The sequence below is a fragment of the Macadamia integrifolia genome, chromosome 11, assembly GCF_013358625.1.
Source record: "Macadamia integrifolia cultivar HAES 741 chromosome 11, SCU_Mint_v3, whole genome shotgun sequence".
Lineage (NCBI taxonomy): Eukaryota > Viridiplantae > Streptophyta > Magnoliopsida > Proteales > Proteaceae > Macadamia > Macadamia integrifolia.
In genome coordinates, this window is record NC_056567.1 from 31,430,985 (window position 1) to 31,450,789 (window position 19,805).

General features: G+C 41.6%; 1 protein-coding gene across 1 annotated transcript; it reads left to right on the forward strand.

Moving 5' to 3' along the window:
* The first annotated feature begins 15,336 nt into the window (after positions 1-15,336).
* On the forward strand, positions 15,337-19,029 carry LOC122093374. The gene is made up of 3 exons (XM_042663706.1): positions 15,337-15,449; positions 17,914-18,456; positions 18,543-19,029. The coding sequence occupies exons 2-3, from the start codon at positions 18,054-18,056 to the stop codon at positions 18,548-18,550; spliced, it is 411 nt and encodes a 136-aa protein (XP_042519640.1). The 5' UTR covers positions 15,337-15,449; positions 17,914-18,053; the 3' UTR covers positions 18,551-19,029.
* The last annotated feature ends 776 nt before the right edge of the window (positions 19,030-19,805 follow it).

The following is a 19,805-nucleotide window of genomic DNA, read 5'->3' on the forward strand; positions in this document are numbered from 1 at the left end:
CCGCATTTGGGAAGATAAATAGGTCTCATATCTTTCAGATTTTAAAATTCAATCTATTCCACCTCCGGGTTACACTCTTAATCGAGTATCTGAGCTTATTAAACATGAATCCTGATTATGGAATGTTCAATTACTTGTAAATTCTTCGACCCCCCAAACTTGAGCTTCTATTTGGTCCTCCCATTTCCTTTATTTACAGGAGAGAACTGTTTGACTTGGGGTGCATCAAAATATGGTCGATTCTCTATTAAACCTGCATACTACTTGTGATGTAACTCAATAGAGAAAGATAGGGTGTATGCATCCACTTCAAGGGTGAGTGATTAGGAGAGTACTTCGACATCAATGTGGAAGAGTATTTGGCAATGTAAAACTCTTTCAAAGGTAAAAAACTTGATGTGACGTGCTTGTGCATCTAGATTGGCATTTCCAATAGGGGTTGATGAACATCGATCAGGTTCTTATTGACTCCTATTGGGGTGGGCTAGTTATGGAGATTCTGACTCATATTTTCTCATTGAATTGTAGATTCGGATAGTATTACAATCTAATCTTGGATTCAAGGATCGCATTCTTGATCGACATGGTAAGATTGCTAGTAGGGAATGTCCCTGATTGAGTAGTTTTTATTATGTGGAACCTTTAGTGAGCCCGCCATGATCTAGTTTTTGGTACAAGACATAGGCCCCAATGGATGTCATTCAAGCCTCTCAGCACACTCTTAAGTTCCTCCAAGCCCAACAACCTCCTAGGGAAAATCCATCTCCTCAATCGGTTGTAAGGGTTGGAAACCTAGTACAAGGTTGGTGTACTCCTCCCTCCTATAAGCTCAACATTGAAGCCTCATGGGGAAAAGATCATTGCAGTGGAGTCTTAAGGATAATTATTCAAAATTCTCAATGTTAAGTTTGTTTTGCAATATCTAAGAGGACGACTTTCAATTCCATTATGGTGGGAGAAGTAATGACATTCATAATCAAATTGCTAAAAGAAATTTTAGAATGTATTGAGGCTTACAAGTGGAATTTGAATGTCAAGACCTCGTTCTATACTTGACAAGAACAACACCAATTTTTAATTAGAGGTTTAGTCAATTGTGGAGGACATTTTACATTTGTCATCTGACTTTCGAGCATGCTCTTTTCATTGTGTTCTTTAGGAGATTCTTTGTTGTTGATTCTATAGTAAGGAAAGCTTGTCGGTAATGTGAACGATAATTTGGTCGAATTCAACTTTATGGTTGGAGAAGCTTCAAGGCTCAACAATTTTTTTTATTTTTTTTTGGCTAAAGGTAAGCAAAGATTGAATTAATGAATGAGAGAAAAAATGGCCATAGCCAAATACAAAAGTGTTTGAGATTTAAAATGTAACCGCAAGCGTACGGATCAGTGTAGCTACGGGTCGAACACAGGGAGAGCAGCCACTTTATTTTTTTATTTCTTTTAATAATGCGAAAGTGAACTGATTAATGGTTGTGATCTAATTGTAATTACCGTCCTAAAAATAACGTCCTAACCATTCGTCATCTAAGAATTTAAAGACGCAAGCCACGTAATTAAAATTAAATAAATAAATAACTAAAAATAAACAACCCATGCAGTTTAAAAAATAAATAAATAAATAAACAAATAAAGGAAAAAATGCTGAAATAAAAATAAAGTAAAAAAAATGGGATAAAGCTAGAGAGAGACTCACAAATAGGTTTCTTTACTTAGCCCGAGGGATGCATCATAATATGAGCTTCCCTACTTGACCAGAGAGTCACTCTTACAAGGGTTACTCTACTTGGCTTTAGGGAAAGGGAGACAATTAAAATAAAATCATAAATTGATGGTTTTATGGCTAGGAGGGGCAAAACCAACACATACACTAGCCATGAACCTTGGGGGAAAGGGATAGCAATAATGTAACGACTGAATAAAAATCCTAAATTAAGAAAGAAAGGGTAGTCAGAAGAGGGAATGAGAGGGGGGAGAGAAGACTACTGAAGGAGCCTACTTACTTGAATCAATGCTTGAACTTGAAAAAAAAAATTGCTCCACGGCTCGTGATCTTGTCACCTAGATCTAAGCCTAGAACTATAACTTAAAAAATTACAACTCAATTGCATAAATCATAAACATAAAAAGAACTGAATAAAAATAAAAGAGTACTTGCATTAATTGAAATAAAAAAAAAACTATTACAAAAGTGATTAAAGCAAAAATAGAGAAGAACAAAAACTAAAGAGAGAAAGAGGAAGAGAGAGAGCAACTAAAGAAAACTAGAAGAAGAATGAATTGTGTCTCCTCCTCTTACATGAGTTGTATTTATAGGGAATGGAGAGGTAGGGTAACAATTTTCTCTTTCCTAAAAGAGAGAAACCCACAATTGATTGTGAGATCTTTTGAGTCCAAAAGTGCTAAGATGGAGGAGAGAGAAGAGAGAAATAAATTTTGAGAAATTTCCTAAAATTTTTTGCTTATTTTCTTTCCTTTTTTTTTCTAATTTATTTTTCTTCTTTTTTTCTCTCTCCTAGGGACGATTTTTTTTCTTCCTTTGTGTGATTTGGACAATCTTTGGTGATGATGTGGAGGAGAGAGAAGATTTGGACAATTTTTGGTTCTCCCCTTTTTTCTCTTTCCTTTTTTTTCTTCTCTTCTTGCTTCCACGATTTTGCTTTCCTTTTTTTTTTTCTTTTTCTTCTCTTCTTGCTTCCACGATTTTGCTTGCTTCTAACTTGATGTGGAAATCCCCTCCATGCCCTTAGTGCTTTAAGTGAGTGAAAAGCAGGAAATCTTCAACAAAATCTTCTAAAAAAAACAACCATAAGATTCGAACTTGAGACCTCTTGGTGAGCAAGAGAATTTTGTACACCATAGCTCACCAACTAAGCTAGGTAGTTGTTGTTACCAAAAACAAATCTTTAATCACTTAAGGATGTGGTCCATCGATCCTTGTTGGCATTTGGAGTATTCCTTGTACCTCTGGGACAATTGCAAACGGGCTGATTTTGCATCTCGGTTCAGTTCTGATCCATTATTCTTTTTCTAACCTGAAAAAGAATAATCATTTGTACGGGTGACCAAACGAATGTGTAATTTTCATTGAACACGTCCATCTTGCTCAGAATTTCGTCCTCTTCGCAACCATGGAAAGAATTAGGACCCCTTTACGTGTAAAATTGAAGATATAGCGTCCGATAGTCCTTAAGGCCTTGAAAATATAAAACCTGCAAAAAGAGAGTAAAACCCAAGGTAGCTCCATTCTAAATATGTAAAATGCATGTTTTACTACCCTAGATTTCACACATAAATGTGCTCATCAAAAAGCGAAGACCATAACCAAAAGAAAACAAACTCAGCTCCCCAATCCACCTTCGACAATGCCATCAGCAGAAAAGGGAGCCAAGGCAGTACACATACAAATGTCCAAAGGACCAGAGAAACGATGAAAACCTAAACCTTGGCTTTCCTATAGCATCCCACTCAATATCTTCATTAGAAAAATTCGGTTGAGGCTCCCAAAAGGAGGAGCACTTGTTAATCGCTGCATGCTTGGCTAAACAATCTGCGACCACATTAACTTCCCTAAAACAGTGCTGCATTTTCCATTGAACGCTGTCCAAATAGCTTAAAAAGGAGCGCCATTTTTGTCTGAAACACCATGGAATAGTCCTGTTATGAATACACCAAACAACAACATGTGAATCACATTCCACTTCAAACCATTGAAGGTTTAGGTGCTTAGCTATTTTTAAAGCTTCAAAGAACCCAGCAAACTCTGCATTGAAATTTGTAGTAATTGCTCTAAATGATGAAAAACAGCACAAAGGAGTTCCCATATGATTTCGGATAATACCCCCAGCTCTGGCAATGCCAGGATTACCTAAGGAGTAATCGTCAATGTTTATCTTGTAACTTCCCATAGGAGGCTGTGACAAAAAAAGTTCCTTGATAATCTTGAGGATGAGGGCCCTTTCTCACCAAACATAGTGATGCAAAGAGCATGAGATCACATACAGATCTGATTACAATTGGATCAATAGAAGAGAGGTCATGCAAATTATTGAGAACAACCTTCACAATCAAGTGAGGATCCCTGTAGCTGTTATCATACCGTCTTTTGTTCCTTTCCAGCCAGACTAGTATAAAATGAATGTAAAAGAGGCATTCCAGATCCCTTTTAAAGGAGCAACATTTGATTTCCATTTCAACCAAGAGAATAGCCCATGAACAGAAGGGGAAACCACCCCAGTGTAGATAAAAAATATTCAAGAACTCTGACCAAACCATAACCGTGAAATGGCGTTGAGGAAAATATGAGTGAAGGATTCAGACTCGGCATTACAAAAAGAACATCTGGAGACTAAAGGGACTGCTCGATCCATAACCTGATCATTCGTAGGGAGCTTACCATGCACCGCGTGCCAGGCAAAGGTGGAGTCTCTAGGAGATAGGCCCTTACCCCAAATAGCTTTAAACCAGGGAACTTTCTGAGCTTTAGAGTGGATCCCCTCCCAAGCTGAGATAACAGAGAAGCAACCCGATTAGGTTAAAGACCACACACGCCTATCAGGAAGAGGCACTGCTGGAAGGGGGAACTCTTTGATCTGAGAGCAAATAAGATTTAAAGACTAGTCCTGAGCCGCTGGGAGAGCCATTCCCCCTCCCAAATAAAATCTACGACCTTAGCTACCATTGAGACATCCGAAGGAACTTGAATCAAATCAGAGATTGTACCATCCAAGAGCCATCTGTCAGTCCAGAAGGAGATAGAAGAGCCATCACCAATGATCCACTTTTCCTTTGAGCCAACATAGTCCCAAATCTTCTTTAAACCAGGAAGAATAGAAGAGCAAATGTAGGATGATTTTGGGGTACCCGCATGATTAAGAAGATGACCACGTAAGAAGGCAGCTACACTCGAGTCGTCATTCTTAATGAACCAGGCCAACTTTGCAAGCATAGAGAGATTAACATCTCTGAGACATCTAATACCTAACCGACCTTCCACTTTTGGCTTACAGACATCATTCCATTTAACTGTAACGACACAAGAAGAATCCGAATCCCCACTCCAAATAAAATTCCTAATCCACCATTCCATGAGAGATAGCAGAGTGGGGCCAAAGGTATATAGCAAAGTTGTGAATAGGGATACTGCTCATCACTGACTTAACAAGCTCGACACGGCCAGCCAAGGACAACATCCTGCCTTTCCACCCAGCCAGTCTGGCCTTGAATTTGTCCACTAAAGGCATAATATACTCCTTAACTCTTCCTTCGAATATTTCCACCCCCAAGTATCTAGTGGGGAAATTACATTCAGGAATATCAATAACCTTTTTTAGACGGCTCTTCCTGAGATTAGAGATCTTACCAAAAAATACCTTGTTTTTCTCCATACTAATCACCAAACCAGAATACGTTTGATATAGCTCTAGAAACCTCCTAAGATTTCTCACCCCTCCCAACTTAGCCTTAGTAAAAATAAATATATCATCGGCATATAGAAGATGTGTTGGAGTCATGACATCTCTAGGACCAGGTAATGACTGAATTTTATTCTCCATCGAAAGAAACTTCAAGCGACGGAATAGCACCTCCTAGACAACAATAAATAAAATGGGAGACAAGGGGTCCCCTTGCCTCAGACCACGCTCCACCCCGAAGAAACCCATTGGGCCACCATTAACAAGTATTGAGAGCTTGGTAGATACCAAAATCTGATGCAACTGATCAACAAGAAGCTGAGAGAAGCCAAATTTCCGCAAAACATCAAAAAGGAATGACCAATCCAGCGTATCATACGCCTTTTGGATGTCGAGCTTAAGCACCAAACCTCCACCAAAAGTCTTTGAGTGCACTAAGTTTGCCAGCTAAGAAGCCATACAAATATTAGAAGAGATAATCTTTCCTTTTTGAAAGGCACCCTGTTCCTCAAAGATCAATCTAGGAAAAAGATTAGACAGGCACATTGCAAAAATCTCAGGGATAATTTTGAAAAAAAAAAATTACAAAGACATATAGGGCGGAATTGGCTAACTTTGGAGGCACCATCTACTTTAGGGACAAGGGTTAAGAAATTGGAGTTTACCCCTTTAGTAACAATGCCCCCCATAAAGAAATTATGCATAGCTGAACATACCTCAGAACCAATAATACTCCAGCAAGAGCGATAGAAGGCGCCAAGAAATCCATCTGGCCCAGGGGCACTCGATGGATCCAAATCAAAGACGACAACTTTGACTTCATCAGCCATAGGGAAAACCATTAAAATACAATTATCTTCTTGGGTGATGAGGCATGGAATACAACCAAGAATATCCGTCATGGTCACCATTGGGTCTCGTCTAAGAAAATTTTCAAAGTGCTCACATAAAAATTGACTGATGCTTGCAGGCGACGTAAGAACACTCACAGGCCCATCCTGAATCTCCTTAATCTAATTCTTTGCCCGCCTAATCTTAGTAGAGATATGGAAGAACTTAGTATTACGATCACCCAGCGGAAGCCACTTTAGTCTTGATTTCTCAGCCCATACCTTCTCTTGTAAGAGAAGGTTTCATCATAAGCCCTTTTTGCATTTAACTCCGAGTCAAATAAGGCTTCATCAATACCATCAACCTCAATCTGAGATTGAACATCCTCAAGCACCCTCTTAGATCTATCCACTTCCAAGTCAGCATATGGAAAAGCCAATTTCGCCCAACTCTTCATCACTAATTTCAGCCTCTTTAATTTTGCAGCCAAAATATATATGGGACTCTCATAAATTGGGACCTCCCACGGAGATCTCATCATACTTAAGAAATCACGATGCTCAGACCAAAATCTTAGCATCCGACAGGGAACATTGTTAGGGCGTGGCATTGCCTCACAGGAGCTTTGTCCGGGGTTAGTCCTCCGACGCTCAAGTTAGGATCGGCCGCATAGTTTTCAATATGGGAGTAATGGTGTGGGTATTGATGCTTACCTTCTTCCTTCCTCTCGGGCCCTCTTATATGGTTCTTAGGGTCTAGGGTTTTCTCTTGCCTTCCCCGTGTCCTTCTCGGGTCCACCTTCCTCCCTTTCAGAGTTCCACTCGAATACGTCCATCCTTTTGGTGGGGAATATTCCCTTCATGCAAGCGACGTGATAGAGCGTGATAGAGTCTTTGTACTCCCTATCTGGTGGGCGACACGTGTCCCGATGGGCGATGCGTGTCTTCACCCTACTGAGCGATCGATTTGGCAGTATTAGGAGCCCCCTTACTCTCGTTAGGAGTCCTTTACTGTGGGAGTAACCAAATTTTTCATAATTATAATTTTTTTCTTCTCTTTTTCCTGCCTTTGGCCTTATTCCTTCGGCTTTAGGCTTTTGCGACCGAGGCCTGTGGCCAGCCAAGGTAAATACCTTCGGTCGACTCGGCTCGGCTTTGCCCTGAGCCCCCAGCCGAGGTGGGGGCCTTCGGCCAGGTCCGTTCGGCTCGGCCTTACCCTGAGCCCCCAGCCGAGGTGAAGACTTTTGGTCAGGTCTATTCGGCTTTGGCCGAACACCCGACCGAGCGGAGGTTGTCCTTCGATCAGGTCCGTTCGGCTTTGGCCGAACTCCCAACCGAGAGGGGGACCCTCGGTCAGGTTTGTTCGGCTTTGACCGAACTCCCAACCGAGGGGAGGTCCTTCGGTCAAGTCCGTTCGGCTTTGGCCGAACTCCCAACCGACAGGGGGACCTTCGATCAGGACCGTTCAGATTTGGTGGAGCTCCCAACCGAGGGGAGGTCCTTCGGTCAGGTCCGTTCAGCTTTGGCCGAACTCCCAACCAAGAGGAGGACCTTCGGTCAGGTCCGTAGGTCCGTAGGTCCGTTCGGCTTTGGCCGAACTCCCAATCCGAGTGAAGTCCTTCGGTCAGATCCATTCGGATTTGGCCAAACTCCCAATCCGAGTGAAGTCCTTCGGTCAAGTCCGTTCGGCTTTGGCCGAACTCCCAACTGAGAGGGAGACCTTCGGTCAGGACCGTTTGGCTTTGGCCGAACTCCCAATCCGAGGTGAGGTCCTTCGGTCAGGTCCGTTCGACTTTGGCCGAACTCCCAACTGAGAGGGGGACCTTCGGTCAGGTCTGTTCAGCTTTGGCCGAACTCCCAACCGAGGGGAGGACCTTCGGTCAGGTCCGTTCGGCTTTGGCAGAGCTCCCAACTGAGGGGAGGTCCTTCGGTCAGGTCGTTCCGCTTTGGCCGAACTCCCAATCCGAGTGAAGTCCTTCGATCAGGTCCGTTTGGCTTTGGCCAGACTCCCAATCCGAGGTGAGGTCCTTCGGTCAGGTCCGTTCGGCTTTGGCCGAACTCCCAACCGAGGGGAGGACCTTCAGTCAGGTCCGTTTGGGCACAAACCTCTAGGGTTCGTGCCCTGACGTGGCGGCGCCATTAATGCTCGGGTAGTCGTACCGTTTTTCTCCCCATCTATAAAGTGTAGGGGTCCATTTGGGGGGCACTTTTCTTTTTCCTTCGGAGAGCTTACCTTCGGTCTCAGTGTTCCCTTCGAAGAGCTCGCCCTCGCGTTTATTTCCCTTAGTTTAGCGACACCCAAAAGTAAGTTCATGTCTTGTTCGTCGGGCTACAGCCCATGTCCTCCAAGAGGACGAAGTCTATCCATAGGCGTCGCAGTCCAGGGGAGGTCTGAGGGATGTCCTCGGATTCTACCAACTCTCCCTCTTCCCGCAACTCATCGTCTGCTGCCTCGCCGTCTGGGTCCGAGGGTGGCTCCAACGGTGCAGGATTTAGGGAGAGGGTGCTCGATTCCCAAGCCCAGACCCAGGAACCCTTAGAAGTGGAGGCTCTCAACATCGTATCCACAATGGATGAGCCCGAACTGGAGGAGCTGAGGGCCTCCTTCGATGTCTCGGACGCTTTTGAGCTCCGACTGCCCAGACCATCTGACCGAGCCAGCTATCAGAATTCCGAGGAGCTGTGCTTGTATAAGGAGGCGCTCAAGGCTGGCCTTTGGCTTCCCCTCCATCCCTTCTTCGCCCGAGTGTTTCGGCACTATGGGATATGTCCGACCCAGCTGACGCCGAACAGGTGGCGGCAGGCGCTCAGCTTCGTCGTCCTCTTCTCAAGGCACCAGAGGCCCCTCTCCCTCCCCCTCTTCATCAACTACTTCCTCCTTCAGGCCTGCAAGGGGCTTTCTGGCTGGTACTACTTCTGCCCTCGGAAGGACCTTCGGCTTCTGAGGGTTTACCCGACGTCCATCCACGGGTGGAAAGAGAAGTTTTTCTTTGTGAGATTGTCCGAGGGGGTGCCCTTCGGCACCGTCTAGGATATCCTGGACCTTAGGGAGGTGAACTCCGCCCCTGCCCTATTTAGGGCAAATGTGGAGTCGTTGGCGATGGCGAGGCGGCAAGAAACCTGCCCTCCAGTCGAGGCCGACTGCCTTAAGTCTGACGCCATACTGTTCAGATTCGGGCTTAGCCCAGGTGAGTTAAGCTAGCCTCAGCTTGTTTCCCTCGGGTGTCGGTGCTTCATACTGACTCACTCATTTCTTTTTGCAGTGCAAATCTCCAGGGCCGAGGCTAGGGCTGCCACAGCGGCAAGGCAAGCTCAAATCAAGGAGGCCAAGGCGTGGGACGCCCAACAGCAGCTGAGGCCGAAGCGGAAAGAGAAGAAGGGGCCATCCTCCGAGACCCCGAAGAAGAGATCCAAAGTCGAAGGGCCGAGCACCGAGGCAGTCCAGGCCCTCGCTGCTCTGGGCCATGACATGCCTACCCAAGACCCCTCCTCCGCCTCGGACTTCAGAGGCCCGAGGGTGGCGAGCGTGAGGGCCGAAGTGGGATTTGTCCCTCAGTGGTAGGTCAAGGAAGACGACACGCTGGCAGTCGGGCACGTTGCTCGTGAGTTGGTGATGAAGGGCAATCTTCCTTGAGACGCCGCCGAGGCTCAAAGGCAAGGGTTGGCAGCCATGATAACGAATGCTTGCATCTTCATGGTCAGGGTAAGCTTCGGTCCCCTAATCCTTATTTTATTTTTCATCCTAGCATTCTGACCTTCGGTGTCTCATGTAGGCACACAATCAAATGGGTCAACTAGCGGCTCGGGCTGAAGCTATGTGCCGAGACCTCGAGGTCGCCAAAAGAGAGAAGGTAGCTCTGGAGAACAAGCGTTCCATCCTTCTCGAGAAGGTGGAGCACCTGGAGACGGATCTCCTCTCCGTGCGCCAGGAATGCGATCGGAAGCTCGCGGAGCTGAAGTCCCAGGTGAAGGCACGGGCCTTCTAGTGTAACTATGGCCTTCGGGCCTCCTTCTGTAATCTTGGCCTTCGGGCCTCATCAATGAATGCCTTTCTTTTTGTTTGCTCCAACCATCACTTTTCATGCGTTCTTTGCATTCTTTTGGGTGAGGTGGTCTTCAGTCCGTAGCAAGGAGGCCGAAACCCCCCCGTTGCCAACCTTAGGATCAGCCCTCCTACTTAAGCACGGCTCGGTCCTGCTCCCTCGGCCTCAGCCGAAGGGTCTGTTAGACTGGCATTGATCCGAGATCTAGCTGAGGGCCGACCCTTCGACAGTCGTCGCTCCCAACAAAGTCGATTGCCTTCGGTCAAGTTCCTTCGACTTTGGGCCTGGGTCCCAGACCGATGGTGAGACCCTCAGTCAGGTCGGCCCGGCCTTACCTGTGCCTCGGCCCGGCCTTACCCGTGCCTCGGCCGAGGAGTGGATGCTCGCCCTGCAAAGCTTGTTCTTTGCCTGAGCCCCCTGACCGAGGTGAACACCATCGGCCAGCGCGGCTCGGCCAATTTCGCCCAACTCTTCATCACTAATTTCAGCCTCTTTAATTTTGCAGCCAAAATATAAATGGGACTCCCATAAATTGGGACCTCCCACGGAGATCTCACCATACTTAAGAAATCACGATGCTCAGACCAAAATCTTAGCATCCGACAGGGAACATTGTTAGGGCGTGGCATTGCCTCACAGGAAACTACCACGGGGCAATGATCAAAATAAGCCGTAGAAGCCACTCGATGCGAACAGCCAGGGAACCTGGTAAACCACGCATTGTTACAAAGACTGCAATCAAGGACAGCTCTAACGTTACCCACATGGCGGTTATTAGACCATGTAAATTCATAGCCACTGGAAGGAACCGATATCAAAGAAGCGGTGTCAATCATGGCAGCAAGCTCCTCGGCAGAACTTACCCCAAAGACTCCTGGACCGCGCTTCTCATGAGCATACAGAGTGGCATTAAAATCTCCCAACGCCATCCATGGATTTACTCCAGCTTGAGAACACAAATCACACCAAAAAGAGCGCCTATCCACCTTAAAAGAACTCGCATGAACCACTGATAACTAAAATTTAGCATTGTTAACCTCAAAGCAAAGAGAGATATGTTGCGCAGAAGAGAGAATCATAGATGGTTTTCCCATATCCGTCTTTCATAGAACCCAAATATTAGGTACCAGATCACCCCTAGAATTAAAGACGAACTCAGCAGAGAATCCCAATGATTAAAAGAATTTTTTGGGGAATTTTTCAGGCATAACTTTGGGCTCTGCCAAACAGAGGATATTTGGATCATGAAATTTGAGCAAATGACGAAGAGAAGCTCTCGCTCTTCCGTTTCGAACTCCTCGGATATTCCAATAGATACTCTTCATAAGGATTGAGAGGATGAAGCATGACCAGGGCGAACCTGTCCACCCTGCGGAGCTTTGTCTAGCTCCACCATTTCCTGGACACGAGAACTTCGACGAAGAGTAGAAGGGATAACCTGAGGAGGAGAAGCTGAGCGCCGCTGGACTTGAGTGAATCCCTTAAGAGAGTCTTGGGTATCCTGAGCTTCTAGATCATAGTGAACCACAGCAGTCCGCCCATTGTGGACACAGTCAAATGATGATATAGTAGATCCGTCGGCTGATGACGTGGCCACATCTGATGTGGCACAAACACGAGATGGCACTCCAACGTTGGGAATAAAATTTGAACAGTCCTTAGAGAACCGACTTGCCAAAGAGTCATGCCCAAATCCCATTGAATCTGGTGAATTAATCATATTTTGAATATTTGCCTTAGAAGGGGAGTGATTAATTAACGGCATCACATGAATTCCCATTGGTGGCTGGAGCCACCTCATCCTCCCTAAAGATAGGATTTTCCCTATTACGTGGAGATAGAACTCCTTCCATAACCGAGAGATCAGATTCTTGATTTGGATTACCTTCCAAATTCAAATTCTGGTGCACCACCGGCCTCTATTCTTGGCGGCGGCGAGGCCTCGCCAGCCTGAGTTGTTCTTCCTGGTGCACCGGCTTATCCATATCCCTATTGAGATCCATGCAAGAATCAGCACGATGCCCATATCGACGGCATACCGAGCAGCGGGATGGTGGATTTTCAAAAACCACCTGTTGTTTAAAAACAAAGGACTCCATTGAACCATATTGCTCCCTTTTAACAAAAAGCTCCTCCACCCTAGGCACAGAGTCATCGATATCCACGCATACCCTTACAGAACGTGACACGTGGACAACTTTAAGACCAACGCACCGGATGTAATAATCCTCACCCAATCTTGACCGTTGGTCTCCTTATTATCCACGTGTCGTGTTCTGCAGGTAGCAAAACAAGGAAAAACATAGATGGGAAAAACAGAGGATTTTGATCCCGCAAAATGACCATACATAAAGTACACCTCTGGTAGATCCGGGAAGCGAATCCATGTCAGGTGGTGGGTGATTTCTGGTTGCGAGGCATAGAAATCCTGTTTCCAACGCTGGAACAGAATAAGGTTCCCCTCCACACGGATGGGGCCGCGCTTCCAGATCATAGCCATATCAGCTTCAGACTGGAACCGAAACAAAATAATAACCCTTCCCAAGCGAACGAAGCTCCAGCCTGTCCTCCAACGCCCATGTCTCAGAAACATATTTACACAACACCTCCATAGAGAGAAATCTGTAGTTCAAACGTCCAAGCAAAGCTTATCGATGTTCCATTTGACGATCATACACACCTTGCGGGATCTTAATGAGGGTAAGCAAGCCGTCCTTCACCGCAGTTGGTAAATTGTCGATCACAGGGAGCGGGGACCTCTCCACCACATCGGCAAAAGTTCTCTGCGTTGGAGCCAACACAGCAGTGGTCGGAATCACATCAGGGACTCGTACAGGTGGTTCATAAACCACCGTAGGAAACCCATGAGAGTGTGGCAGCATCCTTGCAGGGGACTCACAAGAAGGCTGAAGAAGGAGATGAGATTCTCTTACCAAGAAAGGATCAGGTATCCAACGCTCCAGCCCATAGTTCATAGCCCTGCCGTCGGCCTCTAGCCCTCGCGAATCCGAATCTTCAGAAATCGTAGGGTTTCCCAGAAAAAAATCGTCTGCAATTCCGATCTCGTACAATTCCGTGCAATACCACCTTTAGGAGGTGACACATGTATTGATACCAGTGCAATGGTCCAGATCTGATTTAAATGCTTCTTCATTGATTTAATGTTTTATTAGTTGTATCAGATCTAGACCATTGTATTGGTATCAATACACGTGTCACCGTCTAAAGGTGGTATCACACGGAATTGTAATCCCCCAACGGTCTCTCACTCATTTTTTTTTTTCTCTAACACTTCCAACTACTCGACAAGCGTGCCCTCAAGGCTCAACAATAATGCGTTCTACATATTCTTAAGAATGAATTTTGTTTTACCAAAATAATATTAAAATAATCTAAGAATTAGTATCTTTTATAGTCCAATTAAGCTTCAAGGATATTTTATGAAGCTGACTTTTGATGTATCAAATAGTTGTCTCAAAACTTCCCATTTACTTAGAAACCTGATAGCTCCACCGGAAAGTTGGAAAAGAACTATTAATTGACCATCATTAACAATTAAACTGAACACTTAAAGGGAATGAACTCAGGTCTCTTGCTAGCTCGATCATTTATCCATTTTTTGACATGTGTACCAAACTTGTCTTCCTCTCTGGAAAATAACTCTTATGAAGAAATCTCTACTTCCTTTTGCTTCAAGGCCATACATATGCAATGGGAAAAGCCAATAGATAATATATCAATTCCTATACTCTTTTATTCGTCGGAACCACTGATATATCCTTCATGCCACAGAGATAGTCATTGACATGGGTGAGTCAAAATCCACAATCTACCTGTTTAGTTAATAATATACTTGGGAAAAATATTAGTTGTTATTTTCAATTTCCAAATGCCTTTTTAATAATTTAGGATAGTCTAGTATACGTCATAATTACTTATTTACCTGTATTGTCATTACATGACTATACACCATCTTAAAAGGCCTAATCTAGACTTTAGCCTCTTCTATAAACATTCCTATTTCAAAGAAGAATCAATAATTTTATCAGGAAAGCTAAAAACTTCCAAGATTAGGATCAGAAATTAACCTTAAATAATGTTGATATACAATAAAGGTTAAAGAGAAAGGAGCGAAGAAGATCATAGAAAATCAAACAGATCAAACCATAACTAGGTGCTTGAATGACAACATTTTTTATTTTTTTTTAGCTCATCTTCTCTACTCTATTCTTTATGTGTATACTTTATCCCACTCTGATTTTCTAATATAATTTCTTAACTTGACAAAAAAATAGTCATGCTTCTTCACTTTAGTCCATAGAGTATTGTGAAGACAAATTTTCATAATTATGAGGAAAAACATGCAAATCTTAAAGGAATAAGAGTTTCTGATGATAAAAACCATTTTTTATATGTATACACTTAGAAGTATTAAATTACTACACACGTAGAAAAAGTTACTTTACATACACTGAACTCTACAAAAAATATGGTAACAGAGCGAAGAAAATTAATAATCCCACATCCTTAAAGTAAAAGTAATAGAGTTATATAATTCCCATATTCATAAGTAGAGGTTACGTCTATAATATTGAATAGAAGAAAGCGAGAGTGACAACAAGAAAACAAATAAGAAAAAATGCATATAATTTGAAAAAATATTAATGTAACTTCATATCAAACCACAAGAAAAAATGTACATAAAAAATGTATATCTATATGCATACCAGTGGGCTGTGGTTGTACATGCACACAAACAAGGATCTAGATTGTTGTTAGTTAATTCACGTTTTAAACGCTGTACCATTTTTTTGTCGTTTAAAATGTCGAATTTCGAACTGCCCAGAGCAAGCCGGTAAAAAATGGAAATGCAGCTCTTGAAGTTCTAAACGCATTTAGAATGCGAATCCTTTTTTTTTTTTTTAAGCTAAAAAAAGGGACATGAAAATTAAAAAAGAAAAAAGGGAAAATCGGAGAAACCCTTTACACACGATCTACCTTTCACCCTAACCCTAAGCCCATGAGTCCCTGACTGTCTCCCACTCTCCCCCCTTCTTCCTAAAGCTCACTTGACTCCAGGTCTAGGTTGCTCTCCCATCTCCGCTGTCCGCTGTCCACTCAATCCGTCTCGTCTTCTTTCCCAACGGCAAGCAAGAGATTCAGGTTAGGGGCGTCTCTGTCTCTCTCTCTCTCTTTTTTTTCTTGAGAATATGAATATTTTTTATTCCAGAAATTTTCTGTATTCACTATCAAAACAATATTAGTTATTTTCAAGTGACGTTGTGGGTTTACCTTTCTGGGTATGGATCATTCTCCAACTTCCATAGCCTCTTTAGGTTCGTGTTTCTGAAAACCTATGCTTACAAGGGTTTTGGGTTTTTTTTTTCTGCTATCTGTTCACCATTCTTGACATTATAAGTTTCCTTGGTTGCATTTAAATTTTTCTGCTTCTCCAATCTTCTTCACCAAAAACATATCAATCATTCTATCTCCAGTTTTCAATATGTTGAGAGAGACAGAGAGTCTTTTGCTTTATGGACTGCCTAATGTTTAAAACCAATTGCTTGTTGAACTTATTGATTTAAAGGCAACAGGGCATTCTCTGACAACATATTGAACTCAAAATCTTGGGCATTAAGATTTTTTGTTCTGTTTAGAATCTGGAATCTTTTTTAATTCTCCCAAAGCAGTCTCATAATATAGTTTCTAAAATAAACAAATGTGATGTAGAAAAGAAAAAGTAACATAAGTGTTACAAAACCTTTTCAAAGTTGTTTTAATATCATAACATTCCATATTATCATGTTCAAACAGAATATATAATCAATTTCATCGAGAGCAGTTCCACATCAAAAAAATATTGGATTGAAAATGGTAGGGGTGGGTCCAAGTATTACAAAAATACCCAAAATAGTATGGGTCCATTCGCATGCTATTCTGGATTAGCAATACCAGTTCAACCCATTTGAAGGGAGCAAGGATGCTAAAGAATCGAATTTTACTGTAGTAGGGGTTGATCTTGGTTCATATATATTTTTTTGTTTTACTGGAAGAATAATGACACATTTGAGTTAATAGAAGGGGAAGAAATGAAGGCTTCTCCTACCCAATCCTGTCTCTTTTACTTGATATATGGAGTTAAAATTCTGTTCTGTGTCTTTTACTTGTTTTTTAGTTTTGGGTTTATATAGTTTATAGCTCTAATATTGTTCTCTCCTCCCTTTTTCATTTTTCTATTAAAGATATTGCTAGATAAGTTAAAAGTAAAATTAAGTAATAAAGTGGATGTTGTGATGGAAGACATATCTAGACATTTATGAGTGTTGTTAAAAATAGATTATTTATTTCATTTGTAATTAATTTGATTTGTCATTAATTATGGATTACTAGTTAAAAAAAAATAGTTGTCGCTTCTTCTATACTGTTGTTTTCATGTCTCTTTAGAGGATGCAATGATATACTTCCTACTTGTACCTATTTTATATGTAAAAGGGTAGTCTACAATTTTGATTCTCATATGTACTCATCATATATGCTAAACCTAAATAATGTTTGATTGTGATATTATGTAGGTACTAGAGATTTTTGAGAAATGGTTGGATAAAAGGACAAGTTTTGGGAACATGTACAACAACTTGCTGAGAACCATTTTAAATGTAATTATTATGAACTTGATTTCTCTGGTAGTGTTACTTGAGTGAAGGCTCATTTGGCTTTCTTGACGGGTCATGGTGTTCAAATTTGTACTAAAGTCCATGACCATGTCCAAGCTGAAGTCAATGCAGAAATGAATTTGAGTGCATCTAAAAAGAAAAGAACGAATGAAACCATAGAAAGTGGATTTGGTTCCACACCTTCCTTTGGTAGGAGCATTCATTAAACCACAATAGTAGAATTAGCTACTAAGAAAGACAAGAAGGCATTAGAAAGCATGATAGGAGAATTTTCTGTTAAGAATAAAATTTCTTTCATTGTTATTCAGAAAAAAAATTTTATTCACATGATGAAAGGTGGATGTGAGTATGGTCAGGGTTTTGCTATCCCTAGTTATTTTACTCTTCGTACTCGTTTGATCCCTGAAGCCAAGGCAGAGATCATGGAATATGTGAGCAACATAAAGTCAACATGGGGTAACATAGATTGCACAATAATGTCTGATTCTTGGACTAACCTAAAAGAGGTATTGGGTCAATGTGATAGCCTATTCTCCAGAGGGGCTGTGTTTCTGAAGTGCATTGAATGTGGTTCAAATAGTATTACTGCTGGATATCCTTTTAGAGAAATTTTTGATGTTATTGAAATGCTTGGGCCATAACATATTATGCAATTTGTTTCAAATAATGGTGCCAACTACAACTACTATGATGACATGTTTATTGGAAAATGGTCTTACATATATTGGACAAATTGTGCTGCACATGGGTTTAACTTGCTTTTGAAAGATATCCATAAGTATGTTAGATGGGTGAGAAAATTATTGATTATGTGAAACATGTAGTGGATTATATGCATAGGCACACAACTATTATAGCCTTAATGAGAGAATTCACCAATTCAAAAGAGATTAAGCAGCCCTACAAAACAAGGTTTGCTACTAATTTTTTGATGCTTCAATCTCTTATTGCAGTTGAGAATGAGTCAAGGCTATTGGTTGCATCATTTGAGTGGAGAGGTTTTCATTGCAACAGGGTTGAAATAGCATTAAAAATTGTGAGGATAAGTCAATCTGATATATTTTGGGATGGAGCAAAAGAGGTTATTGCTTTTATGGATCCACTCATTAGGATTCTTCGCTTAGTTGATTCAGATGGTTCTACTGTATGTTACTTGTATGAAGCAACTGTTAGGGCAAAAGAAAAATTAAGAAAATTGAAAGAGAGTGATGGAGTGAAGTACTTTACCATATTGGATTTGTTTGATGTTAGGGTGGAAAAGAATATTATTCAACCTATTCATGTGCTTGCTGCAACTTTAAATCCTAAAAATTTATTTGATGGTGGATTTTTTATTGAGACAAGTATAGTTGTACAAACTCAAGAATCTATTGTGGCAATCATGGTTCCTCCAAAAGATTGTGATCAATTCACTGCAAAAATTGTTGAGTATCGGATGAGGAGCCCAAGGTTGTTCAATATCAAAAGAAAGTCTATGATGAAAACTAACCATCCAAGTAAGTAAATTTGTTGGTTAATTAAGTTAATACTTTTATGTTTAAATATATCATTCTTATATTTGTTTACTTATATTAATTTGTAGGGATTTAGTGGGAATTTATGGGTGGTGAGTTTACTGTGGTTCAAAAGATTACTTGTAAAATCTTGAGTCAACTTTGTAGCTCCTCTCCTTGTGAGAGAAATTGGAGTGCTTGGGATGCAACACAAACAAATAAAAGGAACAGATTGTCTCCAGAAATGTTAGAACATTTGGTGTACATTAGAATGAATTCTTTGATGAAGGAGAAGTATGAAAGCCGAACAATTCAAAATGCAAAACCTATTGACTTGAAAAAACTTGATGACTTGCCTGATGTAGACGTTGAGTTGGAGACTGAGATGCTTGAAGAGACATCCATTGAACCTATTCATGATCAACCTAATACTATGATATGATACATTTGTGAGTTTTTTTTTAACAAAATTGGATGATGAAGTTTGATGATACATTTTAGATGATGTAGTTTGGATGATGCATTTGGATATTTGAATGATGTATTTTAGATCTTATATTAATCTTTAGATGGATATATTTTGGATATTATTTGATGATATAATAGGTTTGAATTAGTTTGAAAGATGGATATTATTTACATTTGTTTTCATTGTTATGTAGGTATTTAGGTCATTATTTACCAATTTTTGAATGCATATTACCTTTTTTTTTCTTTTTTGCGCCGTATTGTTTAAATTTAAACGTTTAAAACACGTACCATCCATTTTTGATTTTTTGCCATTTCTGTCGTATTTGATCCTGTCACACCCCACCTTCGCTCACCTGAAGGCTAGTGACATGGACATCCACACATGTCCACAATCCATCTAGGATCCATGATGCAGTGCTTTAAGTTCATAAGATTATGATATGATTCTGAGATCACATACTTATAATATAAACAAAATATATCAATTGATGATTTCTAATGATATTTACCATATTTACACAAAAAAATGTTTTCACATCTGGATCATAATTACTGTTATGCCCCCATAAGGCTACATCTGTTAAGTATAAAAGAATAAAAAATAGAAGATGATACTCCCATCTTCATCGTGCTCCAAACGCACAATCATCCCACATGCATCCATCCTCGTGCACAACTAGCTCCTCATCCCAGAGGTCACCTCCGTAGAGTGCCGGAACCTCGATTATAGTTTTCGAAGGATTTCTTGAATCAACATCTAAAAAGGGGCAACAACAAGGGGGTGAGCTTCCACGAAGCCCAGTGAGGGGTAACACACAAGCAATCATGACAATCAAAGAAAATGCAATAGTATAAATATTCATGCCCAACCACATCAATAT